Below are 27223 nucleotides of genomic sequence, written 5' to 3' on the forward strand. Positions count from 1 at the left end.
CATGAATTGACTGTGGGAAAGCCCGCCCGCCTGGCGGTAACCCCAGCGGCCGAGCCTCAGGCCTCCGGCTCAGCACTGCGCGGCTTAGGCACTGCTCGATGCGATTGCTTTCTGCAGCTGTGAAAGAACAGGCTAAATGAGCTGGCCGGGCACAAAAGGACAGGAATATGTACAAACATACATCCATAAGGCATATAAAGAACAAATAAAGTGCTTTGAATGTGTTAGTATGAACCATTTGAAGCACTAGTGATGGGAAGAGAGAAAAGAGCTGTCATTGTCCCACACTATTTTCCTGTTTATGCTAATTGCTGGCAGGAATTTTTGAAGTGCCAGAAATACAAAGTAAACGGAACTGTGGAACTCATACCGTGAAATGAGGGAGTACAGGACGAGAATAGATGCGAACACTCTCCCAGCTCTCTTGATTGCTGCTCTTGTGGCTCAGGCCTGCAAGGGCTTGATGAGAGGTGAAAATGGATAAGCATTTAATGACCATCCAGGGAGTGTAGCGTCAAAATATCGGCACAATGGAAATTTCTGAATCGTTGGTTTCCACCTGGTCTGGGTGTAACATCTCTGATCTGAAGTCCTGATGCTGATTGCAGCAGGGCAACCTCACAGCTCGGTGAAGTTCCTTTGTTTTAGGGAGAAGAAGGCTAACATATACAAGGTGTTGGAGTTAGATGTCTGGGCTTCAAAAGGGCAGCAGAGCTGGCTGCAAAATGAAACTCATGGTTGCATTTCTGAGCAGACTTTCCTCTCTCTGGGAAGGCTGTCTGGGCATGCTGCCGGTGGAAATGCTGATACACTTCAGCATCTGTCCCTGGATCCCAAGCATGGCATTTCCTCTGCTCCCAGAACAATGAGGAAAGTGAGGGGAAATATGAACGAATGTTCTGCGTGACAGGGGAAGAGGAGGAAACCTGAAACAATTCATGGGCAGGAGTAAAAGTGTAATTGCTGCATCCCACTGTGCTCAAGAGCAATGATAAATTTAAAAAAACCCAAAACCCAAAACCCAAAAAACAAAACAAAACAAAACACCAACCAACCAACCAAACAAACAAACAAAAAACCAACAAAAACAAACAAACAAAAAACCAACCAAAAAACCAAACAAAAACCCCCCACAAAAACAAAAACTAAAACAAAACCCACAAACAAACAACAACAACAAAACCACAAAAAACAATCATACTAAATAAAACAAACAAAAAACCAAAGCAAAACCCAAAAAAATCAAACCAAACCAAACCAACCAACAAACAAAAAAAAAAACCCAAAAAACAAAAACACCAAAAAACCACACCCAAACCCAAAACACCCTGTGCAGATGCTCGTTGTTGCCATATGTTTCAAAAATTACAGCAGTCTGAGCCATCAGCTTGCTATATATCATTAGTGCTAAAGGTTAATCCTGGCCAGCACGTAGACATGAACCCCTGTAAGAGTTACTGGGATGCCTCAGGAAATGGAGTCAGGGATGTGACAGGAAGTCACTGCCTGTGATTACTTGCCTATACAATATGATGCTGTTTTAGTGAGGAGCAGGGTGGAGCAATTCTATTCTGGTGAAATTCCAGTTTAATTCCCTATTATCAATAGATGTATTTGAATTGAAGTTTTCTCTGTCCTGAACTGCTGTTGGGAGCATTCATGCATGATACAATAAATATACAGCTTCTAAGTAGTAATTCCTTTTTTTGTACTTTTCAGCACAAGACGCTGCAGATTATACTGGATTTAGAAATTGTCACTTGGCTTTTAAACAGATATGCTCCTAGCTGTACTGCATGTTACAGCTCAGTCTTAGCAGGGGCAGGGTGAGAGCATCCCCAGCAGATGAATTTTAATGCAGGTATAATGTCAGCTATTTCATAAGGGGTACATAATGAGACGAGATAGACAATGTGTACAGCACATCACCTCAGGTGTGCAGAGAGACACTGACACAAAAGTGCTTCATATTCATTTATTTGAATCAGCAGTGTACTTGTTCATTTCTAGCAAACAGGCATGGGTGTCGAAAGCATCTGAATCCCACTCTGGGGAACCAGAGCTTTTATTCTTCCTAGAACATATTAAAACAAATGTTGATATCAAGAGACAATAAGGACAAGGATTCAAGCTTTGTGACATGGTGTGTTGCCCTCCCGAAGAATTTGGTCAGTGTTACAGAATTACAGAGTAGGTTTTTCTGATCGTTTGGATTTGTGCCTGTGAAGGGAAGTTTCCCTTATCCACTGGGGCATGTTTGTGGAGGGAGTGGCCTCTGCAATAACTCTTCTAGTCGCCTCAAGCTAGTTTCAGGGCCTTTTCCTTGTACGTCTTTCAGTTATTGAAATGATCCTCACCATCACCATAACTGGGCACTTCTCAGTGGGATGATCCCAGAAACATCCTTGTGAGGTAGGGAAGTGCTACTATCCCCATTTTTAGACAAGGAACTGAGGTACTGATGGCTCAAAATCAAAAAGGACATATTTAGCAGAACAGCCACTTGAAGCAGGATCCCAGTCATTGCTCGTGCTTTGTAGGGGCTCTGCCACTGAATTATCCTATTCCTCTCTACCCCTCTGAATATTAGTACCTAGATATATTTCACTAATATGAAGCCTTCCCTGGGAAGCATTGCTAAGAGTACGTGTATGAGTGCTGCCTCCCTCCTCACAGATGATCCACTGTGGGTTTCACAGGCTGCTTGGCTGCATGGAGATGGGCACCTCCACCTCTCAGGTGTGCTCCCATCACAGCAGGCTCTGGCTCAGACCAGTAACAGCACCTATGCTTCCCTTCCTGCTGCAGGAGATATAACTGCTTCTTTGCAGCAATTTCCTGAGGCAGGCTCTGGTCCCAGGGTCACTCTTCTTCTCTCTGTTTTGGCTCTTAAGATCTATTGCCACTGTTTGACTGTGTTTCACCTATTTTATCAGCATTCAGGTCATTCTTTCCTTTTCTTACAAGGATGTGCCCTCCCTCACAGCAAAATAACAGGTAACTTGCTCTCACATGCTACAGACTTGCTTTTACTCTAAAAAAAAAAAACGGCTTTCCTTTAGAACAAAGGCCTCCCTTAAAAAAGTTATATATATATATAGATATATATACAGTCTTAAATACAATATCATCACCTTAGAATCATTCTATGTAAATAAATAGAATACAAACATCACAATTCTCAGTCTGGAGAGGTTTCTTCAAAAGGGATAAATTCTGGCTCTGCTATTTTGCCCTGGGATGGTGAACTATCCATGCAGTTTGTCATATCTGGAGCTGCTTCTTTCTACAGCCTTTCCAGATGTACCTTGGCAATGGGATTGTACTCTACTGGAAATTGGCATCTGCTGACTTTTTTAGGGTACTCCAGCCCTTGTACCACACACAGATTCATAAGTTGTTTTTAAACCAGGTTCAGTCAGCATCAGGTATTTCATCTGCCTCCTGATTTACTTATTTTTGCTGCCTTGGGGAAGCAGAGCAGTGGAGATGGCTGGGGAAACAGGGGTCTGCAGAGCGTCTGCTTCATGGCATCAGCACTGTGAACTGTAAAACAACAGGTAGCAGTGCTAATGGTCACAGTTAATAATGTAATGTCTCCAAACCCAGTTTTAATATGGGCCAAATGCTGTTTCAACTGGATGGTCTCAGGATCTCGGCAGCAGATTTAGCACCCAGGTTGAGGCTCCTCATACATGGGGAAAGCTCTGTTCTTGACTCAAGAAGATCACAGACTTCATCCATTGCCCTGGTACAGGTCTCGAGATTATCAGCCAGCTTCTGGATTTTGGCCTTCAGCACAGCCTGGCTTACTTTAGTGACCTCCTTTGTGTATTCTGGCACGAGGAAGCTGTGGGAGCCACAGAAGACCATGAAGCAGATGGAGTTGTAGAGCGAGATGGATGCCCTCTTCTCTGACTGGTGCAGTGTAGGGTCACCTGGGCCCTGCCCCCGGCGAAGGAACTCCAGGCAGCCAAGTATTTCCCTCATCTGTTTCCGACAAGTCACTGCAATTTCCTGCACCTTCCTCACCTCCCGGGAATTGCAGAGCACTGAGGAGAGGTCGGAAGTGATGCTGACGGCCCCCCCAGCTGTGGCCAGGCCCAGTCCCACAGCCGATGCCAGGAGAGAGGCTCCCAGCGTTGCCGGGCTCAGGGACAGCCCTAGGATGGCTGTGAGTGCTCCTGCAGCAGTCAGGGTACTCCCGCTGACGTTGGCAATCAGAGACCTTTTGCGGAGCTTCTTGAGTTTACGAGCTGCCTTGTGAAGGTGAGCGATTTGGCCATGCAGCCTCCGTCTCTGATCCAACAGGGTTACGTGGAAGTGGTGTATGGGGTCTGGTGTTGGCAGAAAAACAGCACTGTTCCTCTCCATGAATTCTGTCCAGAAAAAGAAAAGTCTGGGTTGAGATTTATGTCAAAAAACCCCCATGAGACATGCTCATCCTGGACCACCATTTCAGGGATGGCATCCAGCCAAATTTTTGTTGCTTCATCCTGCTGTAAGAAAGGTTTTCCATCTGCACACACGTGCACACTCACGTACACACACATACTCATATGAATGTGTACATTTAATTATGTATTCCATTATAACATTCAAACAGAGAAACTTTAAAATGTTTTTCTTAATCTCTGCAAAGACTAAAATATCCTAAGGATTGGGGTCAGAGGTGCTGTTACCATTATCTCTGTGAAGACATAAAATATCTCTTCAAACCCTGGGGACAGAAATTTCCCTGAGATTAGGTGACTCAGTGCCCAGAAGAGTAATGCTGCCAGAACTAATCTGTTGTCTGCTGACGGGACTCAGAGGGTCTGCAATATAGGAGGACATCTTTCACAAGAAAGGTCAGACTCCAAGAAGATGAAAGCCACCATCCCAGGTTTTGGTTTACGGGTGATTTCCTATTAAAGGAAGACAGAGGGAAGCTGCTGAGTGGAATCTATGTCTGGATTTTCCATATAGGAGGTGAGGAGCTTATTAATGCCTTGCATGGATATTGTGAACATCCTTTCTTTCTTTAAGCTGCAGCAACTCAAGGGCCTGTGTTGCTCTTTACTAGGAACAGTGGTAGAAACGACACATAGACTTCTGATCTCCCAACGAGAAAGGGAAGCAATCTTTATTTTTCACCACCCTTTATACAGACAGTTCTGAGAAAGAAACACTACTGGACAGTCAGAACAACACTCCTTGACCATTTTTCCAAGTAAACAACAGGTTAGAAAAGCATCAGCTGCTAATGGTTTTTCCACCTTAAAGTTTTTCACATTCCAAGGATTGTTGATTCCTCCTCACAATTTCTCAGCCCAGTGTGAGAAAATTATGTGACTTGATTTCACCCAGATTCACACTCTGCTGTTGCTGCCTGACCTCTCGCTTTCAGTATCCATAGCCCTGCAGAAGTTTTGGGGTTTTTTTCCCATTGCAGCCTGGTGTCAGTGTATGAACAAAGATGGGAACTATTGTTCTGTGGTGCTTAGTCCAACTTGTGGTCATAAATACCCAGCTACAGTGGCAAGGAGGTCATTAATATCACCAATAACTTAATAGATCAATATAATGACCATTAAATATGTTGATTCCTGTAGCCTCTTAACATTTTGTTCTAAAGATTTAGTTGCTGAGAACTGTCTCAGGTAATAACAGTGGCTATCTCACTGAATTACTAGAACGATCATTCAATATATAGCATAGGCTATGTAGTGATGCAGATCTTTTGATATTAATTAATGCCAGCACAAAGGAAAAAAAATCCAACTCCTGCTCTTAGAGAAAAATCTTCCCAACAATAAAGGTATACGTTAGTCCAACACCTGCAAACAATTTCCTAATAGAGTACTCAAAGACACTCCAAAAATTACTGGTTCAAACTTACCTTCAGTTTCCAGCCACCCTCCCAGAAGAAAATTTTGATCTGTTTCTGGAGGAGACCAATTTATAGCTCCTGCAGACCAATTGCTGTGAGAGGAATGCTTTGCCTCATACTGGGAGTTTGCCATTTCCTGTTCTCCCTTGTGCAGAAGGATGTGACACACTGGAAAGTGACCTGTGGGACAGGGAGCACATATCATGTTCAGGAAATGATCCCTGCGAATGAACATTGTGTGTTTGCTTTTCCTGAAGTGTAAAACAGTTTTTAAAACAGTTTAAAAGTCACAGCCTATTCCTGGCTCTGAGGTAGTGCAGACATTCCCTGCAGGGAATAGTTGCCTTTCCTTTCCCTGAAATAGCAACTGACTTTACTCTGTGCTGGAGCTGCCAATTGCTTGATGACTGAAGTTTCCCTCCACTACACATCTAGAGCCAGGGAAGCTATCAGCCAACCAACTGCTCCATTCAAGGCCAGTGTACTTTTAAAATCCCAGCTCTTTGGGAAAATCCATAAAAGGGAAACAGCCCCACAGCAAGATCATTGCTCTGAATTCCCATCCCTTCTCCTTCCCAATACATAAAAACATGCTGCGAAAGGAGTGATTATCCTATGGTTTTACTCTGTTTCTTAACCATGGGCACCACAATGGTTGAGAAAAAGCCCTCTTGTTTTCCTGAAGTGGCTGCCCAGCAATCAATAATCAGAAAGAAAGGATCATTTGGACCCCCTGTTTTGCTGCCTGCTGTTGCCTGGAAGTTGTGCCGTGCAGATGTGGCCAGAATGAAGAAGTGATGAAGGTGTCAGGGAGGAACAGCCTAAGTGCCACTCCTGGCACTGCCTTCTATGCTGAACCAGGGCCAGTTTTAATCGAAGAAATATTCTTTTTATGGGGTCAGGAAAAATAACTTTTTTGAATGGCACTCCGTGGTAGTCCAGAGTGACGTGTCTGTATTGACACAGAGCCTGCGGTCCTGGGGACATATCTTTTGAGCCGCTGTGCTGGAAGATGGGGCATCTACTCACTTGTTTGTTGGATTCTTACTTGTCAGGACTATTAATTGACAGAGAAGCTCTGATTTTGCCCCTGACCTATCTAATCTGAAAGCTATATGGCTGTCACTGAGTGGTGAGGCTTTCCTGTTGAATTTGTGGGATGCTTACCCACACAATTGCTGGAGCTGACCTTAAAAAGGACCGAGACTGAGAAGCAGCAGGCAGGAAGAGGCAAAAGCTAGGGTTATTCATTTTGGTGGCAACTTCGTTTTTAATTATGTTGTAATAGGTGGAAAATAGTATGTCAGATATTTTTTCAGGGGTGGACCTACAGGAGATGAAACATGAATGAAAAAATAAATAGCATGGAAGAGTTATTTCAATCTGTCACAGACATGAAAAGAGAAAACACTACTTTGAGGTGCAGTCCTGGTCTGTTAAAATTTGTACATACTGCACGTTGACAGGAAGGTGAGCTTTGACACTGAAGGAAACTGTACCTTAGCCGTTCCCTTTGTTTTAGCAAGTATATGCTTGAATTGAAACCCGTCTGCCTTGGCAAGGGTTTGCAGTTGATAGAGAGTTCTTTTCTCACACTCCAAATAGAATAGGGCACCTTTTTTTTTCATGTAACTGCATCTGTATTAGAATTTGTTCCTGCAGATATGTCCTTGTTAGGACAGTGAGATTTGGTAAAAGTGAAATAACAAAGAAAAGGAAAAAGGGGTCTAAAATGAGCCTAAGATGGCAACATAAATTTGGATGCTCCCCTTCCTTTCCCAGTTCTCTTCTTTCAATATACTCAGCTGCAAAATATTGTCTGAAACTCCTTCAATGCTCAGTCTGTGGGTAAGGACCTGACCAGGGTGAAGAAGAGACAATTAATTTTTGTTAGACTATTTCCTCACAGACTTTCATGCCCACTGAAAGATCCATGCTTTAATCAAGATGAGATATCGGTCTCAGCTGAGGATGGTTTCGCACAGGAATCATCTCTGGACTCCTTCACCATTTAAAGAGAATGTTTTGCCATAATCCACCCCTCTAATAAGGTGCATACACAGAAAGTATGGACTTCACATGAGGAGCTAGAGATGTCAATGTGATTATGGAACAGAGGTGTGTATTATAAAAATAAACACTATTTCCTAGGGAGTGGCCCTGCCACAGCATTTTGCTATCTGTTCTTGTCCCTGCTGAAACTCCCACAAACAGCCCTCTGGTGAGAGTGCTTTCTTCCCTCACCCTGAGAATGACCCGATTCAGCAAAAGTGAGTGGGTGGGAGTGGAAGCTGGATGGGAGAAAAGTGTCTTCTCTCAGCACCTGCCAAGGACTGAAAGGCTTCTAGTGCTCTGTAAGTACCTCTGCTTACAGTGCACTTCTAAGTACATCTGCTGGGTCATCAGGTAGGTTCCAGGTGCCTACTTGGAGTGAATCTCAGCTTATCAGGGATCTCCAGAGATGTGGAGCAGGTCTGACCTTCACTGGGCAGTTCTGCAAGCTGGTGGAGGCCTGACCTGCCTGCTCAGTGCACTTTCACCCAACCTCTTTGCTGCTGCTTCCTCTTTGTTGGTGACCTGCAAAGCCCTTGGGGTTAATGGTGGAAGGGGCACAGCAGGTGTTTTGCAATGACTCTGACCAGAAATGGTGTCTCTGCTCCACCCTTTCCCATCTAGCCACATTTTCCTGAAATGCCTGAGGGCACTTTGTGGCAGCAGGTGACCAGAAAAGGAAAGGGAGGATGTTTTAATGCCTCAGTTCTCTCCCTTTCAGGGGATTTTGGCAGAAAGGACTGGTCTTTGTGCTTGCTCCTGGTCGCTCCAGAGGAAGGGGTATGTGGCAGAAATGTTTGATCTGAACCTGTTTGCAGCTGTCCTGATGTAACATTTGAATGCAAATGTGTAACATTTGAAGCTGGAGTTTCAAATATATGCTTCCTTTCTTAGCATTGTTTTGATCAAATAACTGAGAAAATTTGAGAAAATTTACACTTATATACCATCTTTCTAACTAGAGATTTCTGCCATGCTTGGTATTTTCAACCTTAACTACTGGACCCTGGAGCTAAAAGCTGTCTTTTTCTCTTTTATTTTCTTTTTCAATTGTATCAAGAACAAATCTTAACTTTTCATAGCAAGATATTAATTCACAATCAGTGGAAACTAGAATAGGCCAAAACTAAAACACAGAAAGCAGATTGGAAGAAAAGTGCACTTTTAGTAATCTTAGCATCAGCTTTTAGTAATCTTAGCATAGATCCAAATTAATTTTTTGAAAGCATTCCAGAATGCTACAGGCTGCTCTGGGCTCTGGTCACTGGTGTATGTGGGACTTCAGTTGGGTTTGAAGAAAGCTGCAAAGAACAGATTAGAGTGGGAGGAACAGGAAAGCCTGTGGGATGAGAACACCTCTTGTTAGTTCCATTTAAGAAGAAAATTAGTCAAGCACACTGACTGTGCCTACTTTGTGAGCAAGCATTCATGTAACAAAAATACCATCCTAAATTGCCTTGTCAAAACACTGTAAGCAGTGTTTGCAGAGATCAAGTATTTATTTGGATGTGGATAATGAATTTCTGCAATGTACTTAAACAGACCAACTTACACTGCCATTTACCAGCTTTAATTAGATGTTTCAGTGCAGGCTGTGTGGCATAAGACTGTCTCTGATGCACAAAGGAGCAGCTCCCCACTCAGCCCATGAGCCTGAGCAGCTCCCCACACAGCCCTGGCTGTGGCACAGCTGACATAATTCAGTGCAGCCACACGCAGGTTCTGATGAAAGCAGTGTTGCTGGAGGACTTTTCACCGTCTTAGCAGTGGCAGCAGCACCACCAGAGCAAGTCTGGCTACCCATCCCCTCTAGGACTATAGAAAATTGAGAATTATTAATATATTTCTAGAACTGCAAAGAAACCTGTTAGGTTAGTAAAAGGTAGAAATTAGGTTACCTGGTTTCTTGTGTCTCTTTTCCAATGGAAATCTTGATGGCTGAATTCACAAGGCAACATTTCTCTTGAAAGAAAGAAGTCTGGATTCTTCTCACCTACAAAATCTATTTATTTTTATGAAACTCTCAAGAAGTTGAAAGCCTTTGAAATCTTGACTGCTTTGTCAAATTCTGGCTGAGATTGCCTAGGAACTTCAAAAACTACTGTCATTACATTGACTAACCCTCCCATCTGGCACAATAGAAACATGACAGAGACACAGAGGCCTAAACAAATCCAGGAAAAGCTAAAAACTGTTTCCTTGAACTTCAGATAGAGATGCATCTGACCTATTTTCAGCCCTCTTTAGAGGTTCATATGCAGTCACTTTATTCATGCTCCGAAGCTCCCTCTAGAGCCAGAAGAATCATCCCCAAAAGGTTGTTCAGTCCACCTTTTCCAAGCACCTGCTCTATAATATATGACACATTATAGACAGCAATTCTTTATCCCTTTCCTGCCTCATTCGATGTCCCACAGGTTTGCCAGCTTTATGTTCCAATTTCAAATATCCTATCCCACAGACACTGCTCTGGGCCAGAGATAGTCCCTTAAACCAGCCCTTGTTCTGCAGTATGAGCAGGAGATGCTGTTGTGGAAGACTGTGTGTGCAAGTGATGCATCCCTGCCTGTCCCCTCTGATAACAAGCCCTTCTCACCAATGGATTTTTCAGGTACCGTTTGACCCTGCTGAAACCAGCACGACTTGGATACACTTCTGAAATACAGAACAAGTGCACGAGAAGGATGGATCTCATCTAGATCCAAAGAGAAATGGGCATCTAGCTATGAGCATGCAGTATGGGCTTCTGTACCTCCCAAATATTTGTCATACAGGTACCAGTGCTTGCATGCACACTAAACTCAGTCTTCAGCAGGAATGGCTGAATGGATGTTGGGATGGCCTTTATGTGCATCATGAATTAAGCCTCTGTATTTGACAAACCTGCTTTAAAGAATGTTTGTGAACTCTGCCTTTAAGGACAAATTGCACTCTTGATATTGAGATCAGATTTTGACTACCTCTTGTAGTATCCTAGGGCTCCCCTCTAGGCAGGGTATTGTTTTATATTTGCAGCACATCAGACATCTAGTGATTGTTCAGATCAGATGACAACATTTTGTAGTGAGCTGGTATAGATCTAGAAAAATATTTCACACTTGAAGCAGCTCTGCAGACTGGGACAATTGGAACTGGGCAGAAAGGATAAATATGTTCTCTTTCTGTCAGCCCTTACTTGAACCTGGTTCAATCAGGGATCTCAAAAAGCAAACATGTTGCTGTACTTAGTGCCTCTTTACAGTGATGTCTGAATATGAGCATCCTTCTTCCTTTAGCTTTAGGGCACACCAATCATTGCACCTGAAACACTTCCTTCTTCAGCCAGGCAAGTCTTCCCACACTGAGTGGTCATGAGGAAGCCTAGAAAACAGTAGTCTCTTTCCTTAAAATCTTCTCCTCAGTAGGAATCTTTTCCTCCATAGCACAGTAGATTGCAAGCGGGCATTGATAATCAGGCCGCCTACTTCTCAACACCTTTTATATTTCAGAAAGCATATGGTGGCTGACGCATTTCCTGATGTATACTCAAAAATCACTTCAGTTTGGATCCAGGATGTCTGACTATCGACATGGAGCTAGAGAAAATTCATTTCCTTGCTGTTCTGCAGCGTTTTCAATGGACTTTGGAGGTTCCTTTTCTCACCTGATATGCAGGGAAACAGACGCAGGGAGGAGGCCAATGGTTTGCTCATTGCCTCCTGGGCAGAACAAATGGTGGATGTAGATGGCCTTAGTTTCAGATGAATCTTTAGTCCCAGAAGCTACCCTCTGACTTGGTGCAGCTTTATAATACTGATCAGATCATGATTTTAAATTCCCTTGTTCTGGGCCTCTTCAAAACTGGTGGTTGAGACTTTCCCATGTTTAAGTGTATGCCATATTGCATTCTTCTTTTTATATTCCTTGGTAAAGAAAAAGTTTCTGTAAGCCAACAAACCTTTCCCTTGTGAGGCTTCTGGAACAAAATGTCTTCTTTTTTTTTTGTCTTTTTTTTTTTTTTTTAGTTTTTTTATATGGAAGGGATTGGACAGCTGTCATAAGAATCCTTATTTGAATAGATGTCAGCAATAAGGAAAGAATATTGCTTCATGCAGGTAATTTTTAAACACATCTTAGAATCTGTTAGTCACTTCAAAACTGCCAGAAGAGTTCGTGAAAAAGGAACAAGAGACACAGATGTATTCAGGATCCCACAACTAAGCACTTTATATAACAGGCCTTACATATGCTGTAAAATAAGGTGGCGAAACAACACACCAGAAGTATTCCTCCTCCTCTAGCTCTCCTCTGAAGATACCTGCTTGCCCAAATTCACGCGTTTCCCATCTTCACGGGTGTAATGATACCAGCAGCTATTTTTGCTCTTAGCTCAGGGCAGCATTTCAGCTGCCAGACATCTGTGCCAAACTGCTCCTTTCCTTTGCTGGTTCTGCATCCCAGTGTCCTCTAGGAAAAGTACAGGGAACTCCAGCAACACAGGAGCGGGAGAGGGGGCAACCTTTTCTCCCTCAAGGATTCTTGTCCACCTCTTCTGAGCCATTATGAGCTTGTTTTTATGAGGTGGTAGCTCATCTCTCTGGCTTCTCTGCAGAAAGTTGAGGAGTTGTAGGTTCTTGTTCTCTGCTTGACCAGGGTGAGCACCAGTGGGGAGCAGGTGAACCCCAGGGCTGCAGTCAGCCAGAAGTTTAGGACTAGCTGCCTCAGAGGAAATAAAACTGCCTAAGTGATGTGGATGTGGTGCTTCAGAGTGGGATGGGAAAAGATGCTAGTCCCTGCCAGGAACTGGTAGGGAGAGTTGTACATTGCCATGCAAACCAAAACTCTGGGTCAGGATTTTCTCCAGATAGCAGCTGAAAGGTGGAAAAACTGCTCTTTGTACTGTCCCCTTTGGGTTTTGTGACTGTTGCAAGGGATGGAAATGCTATTATTTTAGAAGGACATTTTGGAAACTGAAGCTGGCTGCTCTTAGTCCAAAGCCTCTTGAGATGTTTCCTTATGAAGGTGCTGAAATGAAGGCGAAAGGGTGTTTCAGATGCAACTGACTGCTCTGGTCCCTATAAAAGGTCAGCCAAGCCATTCCCACATTTTTAAGCTTGATGGCAAAAAATTTGGGAATCACCAAACTGAGGTGCAGGAACTGTTGTTCCCAGCCATCCCAAACCTAAACCTGGTGACTACATCCAATGTCAATGATAAGTGCAAATGGCAGAAGAGTTTTGTTGCAATTGAAATATGCTTTTCTCTCTACTAAGACTGTAATCAAACATCTGCATGCAACTTGGTCAAAAGTGCTCCCTGTTGTCTGGCTCTAGAGAGCTGCTGAACCAGTAACTTTGAGAGCCTTTTACAGTCCTTGCTTCACCAAGGAGGGGTACTGTCAGGGCACCACCAGCCCTGTCTGTCCCTACCCAGCATTTCCTGGGGCTCCCCCAACCCTGTTCTGGTCCCAGGAGCCCATTCCAGTCCCCCCCCAGAGTCATCAGCCCCTATCCCAGCCAGTCTCAAGTTCCCCTTAGCCCTGCCTGGCCATGGTCCCACTGCCCCAGGGAGGTTTCCAATACCCAGAGCTGAGGTTGAGCCCAAAGCCCCTCTCTGGGCCTGATCCTGATCCCACCTGCAGACTGACTTCTTGGCCTTGCCTGTGTGTGTATGGCAGGGAGCTGAGGTTTGTGGGAAATGAAAAGATAAAATGAGCAAAATGAGCAGACAAATTCATTGCATTTTGAACAGATTTTTGGTTTGGGTTTTTTTTTTGTGTGGTGGTTTTTTTTTTGTTTGTTTGTTTGTTTGTTTTTTGTTTGTTTTTGTTTTGTTTTGTTTTTTGTGTTTTGTTTTGTTTTGTTGTTTTGTTGGGGTTTTTTTTCTATATTAAATTAGATTAATCATCTCTGAACCATTTTTCTGCTGCCAGGAAATGTTGAGAATTAACACCTATAGCTGGGCCTCAGCAGAAGGGTAGAAAACATGGATCAGACTAAAATAGGAGGATCCAAGCAACTGTATTTTAAAGGATTGTGAATGACTCTCAGTACTCCTATCTCCAAAGCAGACATGGGCTTCACATGTTTGGGGAAGTCATGGTAATGTGAAATGCAGTGCAGTGAGGTATTCATGTAGAAAAGTCATAAGGAAGGGGAGGACTAGGAGAAAGAATTCAACAAGAATTATCCTCAGTATGAGTACAAACAGCTGAACATTGGACCTTTGTAAGGTCTTTGTAAGCCATCTTCCTAGGGCTTTTAATGTCATCTACGGTGGCTGCTCAGCTTTGTTCCCTAGAGCCAAATATCACAAAAGGGACATGCAATAATTGAAAAGAATATGCAATAATTGGAAAGAACATGCAATAATTGGAAAGCTACCCTGATTTTGCATTTTTTTAGTTGGCTAGCAGGCACTAAGTTTGGTTTGGATTACTATATATATATTTTTATATATATTTTTTGTAAGTTAAGAGGCCTTTGTTACTGGTTATAATAATCTATACTTTCCATGCTGTCTGGGAAGTGCTTTAAGGGGCTTTCAGATCTGATTTCTTGCAGTCCAAGCTGGCTCACATTGATAGCACCTGCAAAAAAAGCGTTCTGTAGGATTTGCTGGCAGATTCTTGTTACTCTACCAAGGATCTCTGTCCATACTGACAGCGCGTGCAGAGACCAACAGCCTGGAATACTGTTGAGATCCCATTGTTCTTGATTTCACCTCTTCTAAGGTGAGGTAGCAAAGCTGGCTGTAATTGTGATGGTAAATACATAAAAGGGAGGGAGAATCCTTCCTATCTGTTCTTTTTTATGTCTGCATTGCAGGGAAATATCTACTACTGCTCGTATCTTATCTTAGTTTGACCATGACTAGAGAAAAGATCTCTGGTGCACAGCTTCAGGTTTTCATGCTGCTAATCACACAAAAACCAGCAGGTTTTGGGGGAGGAGAGTGAACCATGAACCACAGTTGTTGTATATTTACTACTCAATGAGGTGAAGCTGTATTCATATCTCCTTGTAGATTCCTTGAGTATTATTCTCCTTGATTATTTCTCTTTCACTTCTGCATCCTTTCCATAATAAAAATGATTTGATTGCTTGTATATGAAATGCTCATGAGATTATATAATCTTTGTAAAAATAAGGAATGGGAATAATGAAATAGAAAAATCAAATAAATTGGAGCCCCTAAAATAATTACAAAATTTAGCCTCAAGTTGCTCAATTTAACATTTGATAGAGAACAGTGGAGTTGAAAGTGGAGTGAGACAAGGACTACCACAATGTGTTGCAGTGCTGCTGTGGCACATACTGAGAAGCTTTTGCTCTGGAGATGGTTGGTGTTGTGGTTGGGACCACTATACAGGATTTAGGCATACAGCTGTATGCCAGCTGTGTTTGTATAAGGAGAATGTTCTTGGGAATATTACGTTACAGGCTGGAGGAAAGTGTGCTATTGTGATTCATTATTACTCTTGTAAAATAAGGTTTGCAGAGAATGGGGGAAGTAGAAAGGCTTCTGTCTCGACACAAGTATTGGCATTGGTGACTGAAGAGTTAGTGAGTACAAAAACCTGCTTAGACACTGTAACACGTTTAGTTTTTAAAGGACATCAAGTATTCTACCAGACCTAGATGAGACAGAGCAGACATACAGTCATCCACTTGACTGCAGGAAACTTTAGGGGATGTCAACAATTTCACTGTTCAATTCTTTATGCTCCCTACTGCTACATGGAATAAATGTCATAAAGTCAAGTTCTCTTGCCTTTGTAAAATTTCCAGTTAACTTTACTCTATAAGCCATCCCACTTTCAACATGGTTTGAAAACCCAGATCCAGATTTGCTGAATTTGCCATCTTATTGGCACACTCTGCCTCATTTTAACATCATAATTCCTCAGCCAGGGGACCTCAATGGCAAGGAGGAGTTAAAAAGAAAAGATAAACATGAGAAAAATGTGTTCATTTTCCTAAAGTCCTTTTTACCATAATTATACAAGAAAATGTCAAAGTGTCTCTATGTGGGGTTTTTGTTGCATCAGACTTATTAATTGAAAATGAAGAGTCTTGTAAAATCTTCAAGAGGTTAATTTTACTGTCCTTTAGTGGAATGAAATAGAGGAGCGAGGTGGTATTTTTCCACTCACAGATTTTTCACCTTATTGAAAAAGGGAAGTTGATCATAACTGGTCAGCATCATACCTAAACTGTTCAAGTGCAGTTTGTTTACATGAGGTATAAATGCAGCAATCTGACACTGTGAAACTATTGGTGGCCATTAAACTACAAGGTAAACAAATTAGGAACTCCTGACAGAGACACAAAACTATACCAAAAGTTGTAGCTGGTGAGAATATGTGTGTGCCAATGTGCATAAAGAGCTTTATCTCATTTTGTGCTTTAGCCAAAGCTTTTATGTAGAGAAACTGCTGTAACATGATCTGTAACAAATAAAAAGAGCAGTGAGCAAAACTTGTGTTTTTTCTTTCCGGCTTCAGATCAAAATATGAATAGAATGGTCCTCTCACATCTCTTGCAGACTCAAACTCTGTCAATTTTGTTTTCTCATGCTAATGAGTCATATGAATGGATTTTACAAATTTAGCCCTGTGTACTTTATTTAGGGTGTGGTCTGTTTCTGTGCACCAGAGACTTACATGACACTCTGTGGTCTATCACAAACTTTTTAATCTTTGGTCTTCAGGTCCCAAATGATTCCACTGATACTGGCGAGCCTTTCGCTATGTTAACAATAGGAAAGTGTTTCAAAGAGAAACTTTATCCCCTCACTCCCCCCATTCTGAGGGGGATAAAGCATATGCTGCCTAATATTTCATGCATAGAGTGTGGAACATCTGGACACTTTGTTTGGAAGTACAGGAAAAAATATGCCTAACTGAGCGTTTCACAGTAGCAAGAGATATAAACCTGGGTAGGAGAAGCGACCGCACAGATTTGTGCTACCTCACTCTCTTTGAAACCGTTTTATTTTTAAAGAATGACATTATAACTGTTTGCTTTCTTATCTAATGTAAAAAGGACCCTCTGAAGATTAATACTGAGTTTTCTGACTCACGTTAACTTTAAAGGAGAATTTCTAATTTAAGAAGAAAAACAAAACTTTTGCGTTCCCGAGGTCTGTTTGGTGGCAGGACTCGGGATTTCTTGTTCCCTAGCTACGCAATTCCAACTCTTTTCGCGACAAGACATAAACAAGCGAAAAAAAGCCGTTCCCACGGCCTCACAGATGTAGAAAACGGAGATTTCGTGACAGATAAAATAACAAAACCCCCATTCTATTTCCTCCGCAGGAACACAGGCCGGGGCCGCGCACGGGGCGGGGCCGGGGCGGGGCGGGGCGACCGGAGCCAATCAGCGCTCGCCGCGCTGCTATAAAATGGGGCTCGGCGGGGCTGCCTCGGCTAGTGTGGGTGTCCTCGTTGTTCTGTCATGGCCGAAACCGCTCCCGCCGCCGCCTCGGGCCCCGCCGCCGCCAAGAAGCCGAAGAAGGCGGCGAGCGGCTCCAAAGCCCGCAAGCCCGCGGGGCCCAGCGTCACCGAGCTGATCACCAAGGCCGTGTCCGCCTCCAAGGAGCGCAAGGGGCTCTCCCTCGCCGCGCTCAAGAAGGCGCTGGCCGCCGGCGGCTACGATGTGGAGAAGAACAACAGCCGCATCAAGCTGGGGCTCAAGAGTCTCGTCAGCAAGGGCACCCTGGTGCAGACCAAAGGTGTAGGTGCGTCTGGCTCTTTCCGCCTTAGCAAGAGTGCTGGAGAAGCGAAAGAAGAGGCTTCTAAGAAGAAAAAAGCTGCAGTGACCAAGCCCAAGAAGCCGGCGGCTAAGAAGCCCGCCGGTGCTGCCAAGAAAACCGTGACAGCAAAGAAGAGCTCTAAGAAAGTTAAGCCTGCAGCCAAGAAAGCAGCCAAGAGCCCCAAGAAGGTGACAAAGGCTGTACGGCCCAAGAAGGCAGTGGCAGCAGCGAAGAGCCCGGCTAAGGCCAAGGCCGTGAAGCCCAAGGCAGCCAAGCCGAAAGTGGCTAAGGCAAAGAAGGCAACACCCAAAAAGAAGTAAGCTCCACGTGGAAATAGTCTTGCTTCGCATTTAAACCCAACGGCTCTTTTAAGAGCCAGCCACATTTTCTTAAACGGGCTGAAATTCTGTGGCTGCATTCGTTTTGGGAAGGATTAAGTGGAGAGATTTATACAGGACTAGTGAGTCCAGGACAAACTCGAGGGGAGTTTGAATTGGTTGGGCGGGAGAGTAGCAGAGCCTTGGTGACTTTCAAAATGCCCACAAAGCTCGGGGGCTACTTGGGGAAGGGCTGAGCAGCTTCCTGGGACGGCTGTGAGCCCCACCCCAGAGCCAACTAAGACGGCGCGACGTTGCTGATCTGTGCATCATTCTACATGGAGAACTCGCATTTTCAAAACCCCCTGCGAGATTTTAAAACCGTAATGAAATTCAAGCTCTTTTTCAGAATTAGTGGGTGGCTCTGAAAAGAGCCTTTGGGTTTCTTAGTAAAACTTCGCGGCCTTTGTTTTTTGGCGTTCACTTGGCTTTAGCCTTGTGGCTGTCGGTCTTCTTGGGCAGCAGCACGGCCTGGATGTTGGGCAGCACGCCGCCCTGCGCGATGGTCACCTTGCCCAGCAGCTTGTTGAGCTCCTCGTCGTTGCGGATGGCGAGCTGCAGGTGGCGGGGGATGATGCGCGTCTTCTTGTTGTCGCGGGCCGCGTTGCCCGCCAGCTCCAGGATCTCGGCCGTCAGGTACTCCAGCACGGCCGCCAGGTACACCGGGGCGCCGGCGCCCACGCGCTCCGCGTAGTTGCCCTTGCGCAGCAGGCGGTGCACGCGGCCCACGGGGAACTGCAGCCCGGCCCGCGACGAGCGCGACTTGGCCTTGGCGCGCGCCTTCCCGCCCTGCTTCCCGCGCCCGGACATGGCTGCACCGGCACAATCTGCGTGAAAAGCGAACGCAGTAAATGCCGATTTCCGAGCTCGGCCTTATATGCCTTCTCAGAGGAAGGCCCGACTTTTGATTGGCTGAAACAGGGACGTGCCTGAAACAGCCAATAGGCACGCGGATCCAGATTGCACCAATAGCGGTTAACGGCGTGACGCTGTCGCTGAAGGAACTCGCCTTAGCCAATAATAGCTTGGGCTACAAGAAACCCTAATTTGCATAACCGCCCTATAAATCCGGGCGCTCGGCAAACAGTTCATTCCGTCTCTGACGATTCGTTGGAGGATCTGCAGCGAGAGGAATTCTCGTCATGCCTGAGCCGGCCAAGTCTGCCCCCGCGCCTAAGAAGGGCTCCAAGAAGGCGGTCACCAAGACGCAGAAAAAAGGTGACAAAAAACGACGCAAGAGCCGCAAGGAGAGCTACTCGATCTACGTGTACAAGGTGCTGAAGCAGGTGCACCCCGACACGGGCATCTCGTCCAAGGCCATGGGCATCATGAACTCCTTCGTCAACGACATCTTCGAGCGCATCGCCGGCGAGGCGTCGCGCCTGGCGCACTACAACAAGCGCTCCACCATCACGTCGCGGGAGATCCAGACGGCCGTGCGGCTGCTGCTGCCCGGAGAGCTGGCCAAGCACGCCGTGTCCGAGGGCACCAAGGCTGTCACCAAGTACACCAGCTCCAAGTAGGGCGTCTCGGACCGTCACTCTCAACCCAAAGGCTCTTTTAAGAGCCACCCACCTTTTCAGTAAAAGAGCTGAAGCTGTGGCGAGTTCTTAAGTTGTCCCGTTCATTTCCAATTTCGCGGGGGGGGCGCCCGGAGTGGGGGAGCGGGAAATGCGCAGTTACGGTGGGAAAGACCCGTAAATTTCAAGGATAGGACTTGCAATGTTTCTGGTAAACGGCTACGTCCTGTATCTGCGGCAACGGACCCTTAAAAACCCTAAGTCCCCGCTTTCTGTGTATGTACAGTGTAGGAGCGGCGGGATAGAAAATATAAAGTGGGTCATCTCAAGACAAATGCTCTTACCGCTGGTAATTGCTGTTTACCGGTTTAGCTACAATTAGTGAAGACAGGTGGGCGAAGGCATGCAAGGCACAGGCGACTCTAGACGACCCTGTGCTCTTGATTTTCAGATCTTTGTTCCTGAGCAAAAGGCTCCGAGATGAATGCCCGCCCACCTTCACTACCCCAAAAACACGATCCCGCAGGCAAACGGGGCTAGAAAAGAGGAACGCCGCTCTGCGTTTTCGGCCCCGAAGTGCAGGGTCCTGCACAGGCGGTAGCACCCGGCACAGGCTCCCTGGTGTGGCTCTTTCCCGGCTCTCGTTCGCCGCTGTCTCCCCCGCCGGCTCCCCGCGGCCCGTAACGCCGCCGCCGAGCAGCCGCCGGGCCCGATGCGGGCGGGCAGAGCCGGGGCCGCTGCGGCGCTCGGTCCGACCTGAGTGAGGACTGCGCGGGGCCGCCACACCCCCACCCCCTCGCCCCCCCTCCTCCCCGCCTGGGGCGGGCCCGGCCGCCTCACGCGCCTCCCGACACGGCGCTGATTGGTGGCACTCGCGGCTCCCGGGCCGCGCTTCCCGCAAGAGACGCGGCGCTTCCACCGGGCCGGGGCAGCGGCCGGGAAAGCTCGGCTCGGCCAGGGGAGTCTGCTGCTGCCTGCGCCTTCAGCCTTTCTGCCGCGGCCCTGAACCGAAGGCGGTTACTGAGCGGGAAGAAACCGCGAGCCCTCGCGGAAGAAGGCGGCTGCCGGCGGCAGCTTTAGCCAGCGGTCGCGAGGCCGGCGATGAAGGCGAGCGGAGCGGCTTTGGAGAAAAAGAGGGCGAGTCGGGGTCTCGGGACTCCGGCGAGAGCGCGCCGTAGTGCGCGCCTGCGGCGCTTCCGGCCCCGCTCCGCCTTGCGCGGCGCTGTCCGGGGGCGGCGGGGGCGGGGCCTTTTCCGAGGCTCGCGCGAAGCGTCCAATGGCAGCCGGCGGGTGTCGCGCGAGCGGCCAATGGGCGCGGGCGCGGGCGCTATAAATGGCAGCGCGGCGGAACAGCCGCCTCAGAGCGCGGGTCGTGCCGGGCGAGCGGTGTCCTGTTGTGTTGTGTTGCTGAGCCATGGCGCGCACGAAGCAGACGGCGCGTAAGTCGACGGGCGGGAAGGCGCCCCGCAAGCAGCTGGCCACCAAGGCTGCCCGCAAGAGCGCGCCGGCCACGGGCGGCGTCAAGAAGCCGCACCGCTACCGGCCCGGCACGGTGGCGCTGCGCGAGATCCGGCGCTACCAGAAGTCCACGGAGCTGCTGATCCGCAAGCTGCCCTTCCAGCGCCTGGTGCGCGAGATCGCGCAGGACTTCAAGACCGACCTGCGCTTCCAGAGCTCGGCCGTCATGGCGCTGCAGGAGGCCAGCGAGGCCTACCTGGTGGGGCTCTTCGAGGACACCAACCTGTGCGCCATCCACGCCAAGCGCGTCACCATCATGCCCAAGGACATCCAGCTGGCCCGCCGCATCCGCGGAGAGCGCGCCTGAGTCTCCCGCCTCAGCCGTTCGCGGCCAGGCATTGAGGCAAACCCACATAGCCCCAAAGGCTCTTTTAAGAGCCACTAAACGCTCAGTTAAAAGAGCTGCGGTGCTACCATTGAATATATTCATGTACAGTGTATAGTGTGTTACGTTAAGTACCCGTAGGTTTTTAACAACAGTGGCTATCAGTTATAAAAGCTGCATCGTAAGTGAGAGTTGCTTAAACTTTCGTAAATGTGCTGGATATGACAAAGTACAAGTAGCCCTCAGTAAGTTATATTTCCATTCCTCCCCCCCCCACCGTCCCCGGTCAGGCACATTCATAGGGATCTAAACTCTATTTCCGTTACTGTATATACCCTTTATTTCCTCCCTCTGATCTTTTGTTACTTAAAGTAACAAGAGAAACAAAAAATTGGCGGGGGGTGGTTGGAAGGGAATTTTTCCTTTAGTGAACTTAAGAAACAATGTACAGCTCAATTCAGTGTGCATGTAGTGGCTCGAAGAGCCTTGGCTGGAGGCAAGCAGTTCTACTGTATTCAGCAGCGCATTTTAAATCACCTCACGGGACTTAAATACATGTACATCGACCATTTCAAATCCTGCACCTGATAAAACTCTACTCGTTCCCTAACAGTATCACAGCTCTTTTAACTGAGCGTTTAGTGGCTCTTAAAAGAGCCTTTGGGGCTATGTGGGTTTGCCTCAATGCCTGGCCGCGAACGGCTGAGGCGGGAGACTCAGGCGCGCTCTCCGCGGATGCGGCGGGCCAGCTGGATGTCCTTGGGCATGATGGTGACGCGCTTGGCGTGGATGGCGCACAGGTTGGTGTCCTCGAAGAGCCCCACCAGGTAGGCCTCGCTGGCCTCCTGCAGCGCCATGACGGCCGAGCTCTGGAAGCGCAGGTCGGTCTTGAAGTCCTGCGCGATCTCGCGCACCAGGCGCTGGAAGGGCAGCTTGCGGATCAGCAGCTCCGTGGACTTCTGGTAGCGCCGGATCTCGCGCAGCGCCACCGTGCCGGGCCGGTAGCGGTGCGGCTTCTTGACGCCGCCCGTGGCCGGCGCGCTCTTGCGGGCAGCCTTGGTGGCCAGCTGCTTGCGGGGCGCCTTCCCGCCCGTCGACTTACGCGCCGTCTGCTTCGTGCGCGCCATGGCTCAGCAACACAACACGACAGGACACCGCTCGCCCGGCACGACCCGCGCTCTGAGGCGGCTGTTCCGCCGCGCTGCCATTTATAGCGCCCGCGCCCGCGCCCATTGGCCGCTCGCGCGACACCCGCCGGCTGCCATTGGACGCTTCGCGCGAGCCTCGGAAAAGGCCCCGCCCCCGCCGCCCCCGGACAGCGCCGCGCAAGGCGGAGCGGGGCCGGAAGCGCCGCAGGCGCGCACTACGGCGCGCTCTCGCCGGAGTCCCGAGACCCCGACTCGCCCTCTTTTTCTCCAAAGCCGCTCCGCTCGCCTTCATCGCCGGCCTCGCGACCGCTGGCTAAAGCTGCCGCCGGCAGCCGCCTTCTTCCGCGAGGGCTCGCGGTTTCTTCCCGCTCAGTAACCGCCTTCGCTTCAGGGCCGCGGCAGAAAGGCTGAAGGCGCAGGCAGCCGCAGACTCCCCTGGCCGAGCCGAGCTTTCCCGGCCGCTGCCCCGGCCCGGTGGAAGCGCCGCGTCTCTTGCGGGGAGCGCGGCCCGGCAGCCGCGAGCGCCACCAATCAGCGCCGTGGCGGGAGGCGCGTGAGGCGGCCGGGCCCGCCCCAGGCGGGGAGGGGGGGGCCGAGGGAGTGGGGGGGTGGGGGGGGTGTGGCGGCCCCGCGCAGTCCTCACTCAGGTCGGACCGAGCGCCGCAGCGGCCCCGGCTCTGCCCGCCCGCATCGGGCCCGGCGGCTGCTCGGCGGCGGCGTTACGGGCCGCGGGGAGCCGGCGGGGGAGACAGCGGCGAACGAGAGCCGGGAAACAGCCACACCAGGGAGCCTGTGCCGGGTGCTACCGCCTGTGCAGGACCCTGCACTTCGGGGCCGAAAAGGCGTACTGGTGGGAGAGAAGGAGCGAAGGCATTCATCTCGGAGTCTTTTGCTCAGGAACAAAGATCTGAAAATCAAGAGCCCAGAGTCGTCTGGAACAACCTGTTTCCTGTATGCTCCCGATTCACAGCGTCATCCATTTGCGTAGCTTAACGGGAAAACACCACGTACTAGCTGTCAGGAACAGATTTGGTTTGGCCGTTTTGAGACCACCGACCACACTCGTTTGTCTAACTCGCCACCCTAAAACCGTGCATGCACCAAAACTGTGCTCCCAGCGCTTTTAAAGCAGATTTTGAACGTTCTCTTCTCCGTTGAAGCAGATGTAGAACACATTCTTGTACTGCAAACAATGCACGTCCCACTTTCCTTACAATTTACAATGATTTCACATCATAACCTTTCTTTTCCCAGGAAAAAACCCAAACGGGACAGCATAGCATCTTATAGAAGAGATGGTCTAGGAGGTGTGGCACAGGGTGCAGAAGCAGGTTGTATTTTATGAGAGCCTGGGTGTCCTTGGAGACAGATGTTGTTTTCCCCTGCCAGCTGCATGCTCTGTTTGCGTGCAGGGCGGTTTATGAGATGGGGTTGCTGAGCAATATGTGTTCTTGTTGGCTGTAGAGAGATGTAGTCCCCATGGCCCCGGATCCAAGTATGTGGATATTTGTGTTTCCTGGGTATCAAAACGCAGCGTAATCTGCATGGAACAGAGGTGGGGATACCACGGGTGCAGAGTGAGGCAAGGTGTGTGTCCTCTGCAGGCACCGAGGAATGTGTGCGTGTCAGTGAAGGGCAAAGTGGCGTGTTTGCTGTTTGAAGCGCAGAGCATTGCATGTTGTCGTTGGGAGAGGAGAGATCCGTGCCCCATCGGGTGCTGACTGAGGTGTGTATCAGTCAGTGTGTGTGTCAGGTGGCATGGAGCAATGCGTGTATAGGGAAGCAGCAGAGTGCTGTGTCCGTTCGTTGGGAATCAGAATGATCCCTCCATCAGGAAGGACCAAAACTCTGAGCTATGATGCGCTGAACAATGTTTGTCAGCTGGTGCAGAATGATCTGTGTGTTTGCTGTGCTCAGAAGGTATCGTATGTTGTAGGGAGCAGAGCGACGTATGTGTCGAGGGGTGCAGAGACATAACATGGTGTGTTGAAAGATAACATGGATTGAGAGCGACGAGCGATGTGTTTCTGGCAGCAGGCGGGGAGTGTGTGGGAACGACAGTGCAGGGCGACTCAGATACGGGGCTGTCGTGCGCTGAGAGCATCATCAGGCACAGAGTGATCGGTTTGTAAAACAGTGCAGAGTGATGTGCTTGCGTTGGGGAAGAAGCGATATGTGTGTCAATCGGCAGACAGAGCTGTGTGTGTGCGGGAGGAGCGGGGTGATGCCCGAGTCGTTGGGAGGAGACTTGTGTGTGTTTCCGGAGGTGCAGAGCAGTGGAAGCACCATTTGCAGGGCAGTGTTGCACCAGCAGAGAGGAGAGACGTGTGTCTGGGGGGTGCATGATGATGTTGGTGCTGGGGAGTGTAAATCTAATTTGTTTTTCTGGGTGCACAGTGTTTTTCAGGATCATAGAGCTATGTGTGTGTTTGACACACACTGCGTGTATGTTTCATATAGTTTAATAAGCATATTATGGAACACTTAGAAAGTGAAGGATGTGTAAGCTGAACAAAGCAGAGTACTGAAACACAGCAATGGGTTGTTGAGAGAAGAAGTCATGTAATAAGTACGCCATGTTGGGTCTCCCCAACAGTCCAGAGCAGGAGACATCAGGTCCCCCTTCTCCCATCTCTTGACGTGGGACTGAGTGTGTTGTGCAATTCACTAGATCATAACTTACCAGTTTCATTCTGTGGTTCTTTGGTCGAGCTCACACAAGCTGCAACAGCACAGTGAGAGGTGAAAAAATTCTGCATTTTCCTGTTCCTGTTTGCTGAGCACGGCACTGCCCTCCCCTCCCTCCTTGCCCGAGGCTCACTGGGTGGTCAGACCCTCCCCTGCTCAGCCAGGGGAAGATGAGCTGGTCACGAAGGTGCCCACTGAGGTCAGGAGCTGGGTGACAGTGCTCTGCCTAAAGCCGGGTTAGTTCCGCTCTGGCCCTGGTGCCGTGTCCCGCCGTGCTCTTCCCGTGGCCACACTCCCAGCTTCTCTCTGCACCCAGCTTTGCAACTGAGATGTTAATTACACACACATTCCCTTGACGAATTTGTATCTGTCTCATGTGCCTATTCCTTTCTAGAGACACTCGTTTAAAGGGGGTTAATTACTTTCTGTTTCTTGACTCTCTTCTCAAGGAAGCCCTCAAACTGTCATACTTATGGCCCCCAAATGAACACTTAGTAGGCTTCTGAGGTTTGTGCGGAAACAGAGGAGCTGTTCTCAGTCCCACAGCTGTACCTGTGTTCCAGAGCAGTCCCTTTCCCCAGGCACTGCAGCCTGGTTAGCCCGTCCTGTTCGGGTGGGACTGCATGGGGCTGACAGCAAACCCGACCTTGCTTTTCCTCTTGGTACTAAGTCCCTGTCTTGTCCAGGTGTTGAGTGAAAAGTGATTGTACGTGGAAGTTTTCTAAGTGTGGGAACTGCTGAAACAAATGCCGTGTCCTATCTTGTATGGAAATATTGGGTTCCTCCTCAGGTCCCCCCGTCTCTCCATTTGTTGCTGCCGAAATCTGTGGAGTACAATACATACGGGAAATGGCTACAAATAGAGAAATTGCTCAGGGGAACCTGTGACGGTCAGGCTCAGGGCTGAACCATAGTAGGACCCTGACTGTCAATTTGCTTGTTCATCAACCGCCTTCACTGTCTACATTTTCCCATGCAGGCCTGGCACACTCCATCTCCTCTCCACAGTGGCTGCAACTGCAGCTTCGGACCCCGTGCACTCCCACGGCTGTGGGAGAGAACCCCCAGCATAGCCTGCAATGAAGGGACGGTGCCGAGTTCTTCGTGTCCCTCAGCGCCTTGAGGCACAGAGGAATGTGCACAAGCATCACCGGGGCATCCAGGCACGGTTCTTTCAGCAGTCCAAAGCCACCTCCCAGCCTTCACAACGGGCAGACCGCTCCACTTAGGAGGACGCTCCACCCCATCCCCTTCTGTCAGTGGCACACCCGTGCACAGATTTGGCCATGAAGCCACACTAATCACCTAATCAACACATCAGTTATCACTAGTTGTTCTTCTGTGTTATCCTTAGATTTCCAAGAACAGTTACATACATCCTCTTAAGGTGAAAATAACTTGGCACAGGATGGGGAGAAAATTCCTCTTCTGAGTGATGGTATGAAGTGCTTTCTCTTTTCAAAACTACGGTAACCATCACCGACATAAACAAGTATTTTACCAACCAGCTTAACACTTTTATCTAGAAGAATTTCATGGCCTCAATTTTTTTTAATTTTTTTTTAGATGAGGAGAATCTAAATTAAAACCCTCTTCTTGATAGATTTTTGCAGACGGGTTGTCTCTCTGCCACTGATTGCCTGTTAAAGTCTTCTCCCTAATATGCACAGGTGGATATGGTATTTTAACTGGGGAAAAAAGCTAAGTGCCATGGAAAAAGACAGTGAGTAACAGTTGGGATCACCACCAGAAGGCACTGTTGAAAGCAAAAAACAAACAAAGAAAATCCCCCAAACCACCACCAACACAGAAACCCTCAACACACAAATACCCATGACCTTCCAAAAAACCCCAATGAAGGAACAAAACCTCATCACCAGAACAATAAAAACACACACACACACACTAATAAACCAATCCCAAATCCACTCCAGCAGTATAAATCAGATTTTCTTTGGGAGTTGCTTATCAAACTGCATCTCTAAGGA

General features: G+C 48.0%; 6 protein-coding genes across 6 annotated transcripts; 3 read left to right on the top strand and 3 right to left on the bottom strand.

Moving 5' to 3' along the window:
- Window positions 1–1969: 1969 nt before the first annotated feature.
- Window positions 1970–5990, bottom strand: APOLD1 (apolipoprotein L domain containing 1). Its single transcript, XM_083858721.1, has 2 exons — window positions 5882–5990; window positions 1970–4379 (listed from the first exon to the last, which is right to left on the bottom strand). The coding sequence occupies exon 2, from the start codon at window positions 4372–4374 to the stop codon at window positions 3634–3636; it is 741 nt and encodes a 246-aa protein (XP_083714847.1). The 5' UTR covers window positions 4375–4379; window positions 5882–5990; the 3' UTR covers window positions 1970–3633.
- Window positions 5991–17361: 11371 nt separating this feature from the next.
- Window positions 17362–18461, top strand: LOC310908813 (histone H1.03-like; the record flags this gene model as incomplete). Its single annotated transcript, XM_083860223.1, has 1 exon — window positions 17362–18461. The coding sequence occupies one exon, from the start codon at window positions 17362–17364 to the stop codon at window positions 17977–17979; it is 618 nt and encodes a 205-aa protein (XP_083716349.1). The 3' UTR covers window positions 17980–18461.
- Window positions 18457–19071, bottom strand: LOC310908823 (histone H2A-IV; the record flags this gene model as incomplete). The annotated part of the gene is made up of 1 exon (XM_083860233.1): window positions 18457–19071. The coding sequence occupies exon 1, from the start codon at window positions 18844–18846 to the stop codon at window positions 18457–18459; it is 390 nt and encodes a 129-aa protein (XP_083716359.1). The 5' UTR covers window positions 18847–19071.
- A 76-nt stretch (window positions 19072–19147) lies between these two features.
- On the top strand, window positions 19148–19621 carry LOC310908831 (histone H2B 5). Its single transcript, XM_083860241.1, has one exon. It carries the CDS (start codon window positions 19179–19181, stop codon window positions 19557–19559), a length of 381 nt encoding a protein of 126 aa, XP_083716367.1. The 5' UTR covers window positions 19148–19178; the 3' UTR covers window positions 19560–19621.
- A 1303-nt stretch (window positions 19622–20924) lies between these two features.
- LOC310908816 (histone H3.2) lies at window positions 20925–21381 on the top strand (the record flags this gene model as incomplete). The annotated part of the gene is made up of 1 exon (XM_083860227.1): window positions 20925–21381. Exon 1 carries the CDS (start codon window positions 20971–20973, stop codon window positions 21379–21381), a length of 411 nt encoding a protein of 136 aa, XP_083716353.1. The 5' UTR covers window positions 20925–20970.
- Window positions 21382–22115: 734 nt separating this feature from the next.
- LOC310908818 (histone H3.2) lies at window positions 22116–22526 on the bottom strand (the record flags this gene model as incomplete). The annotated part of the gene is made up of 1 exon (XM_083860229.1): window positions 22116–22526. One exon carries the CDS (start codon window positions 22524–22526, stop codon window positions 22116–22118), a length of 411 nt encoding a protein of 136 aa, XP_083716355.1.
- Between the last annotated feature and the right edge of the window lie 4697 nt (window positions 22527–27223).

This window comes from Zosterops lateralis, assembly GCF_965231275.1.
Source record: "Zosterops lateralis genome assembly, chromosome: 4".
NCBI lineage: Eukaryota > Metazoa > Chordata > Aves > Passeriformes > Zosteropidae > Zosterops > Zosterops lateralis.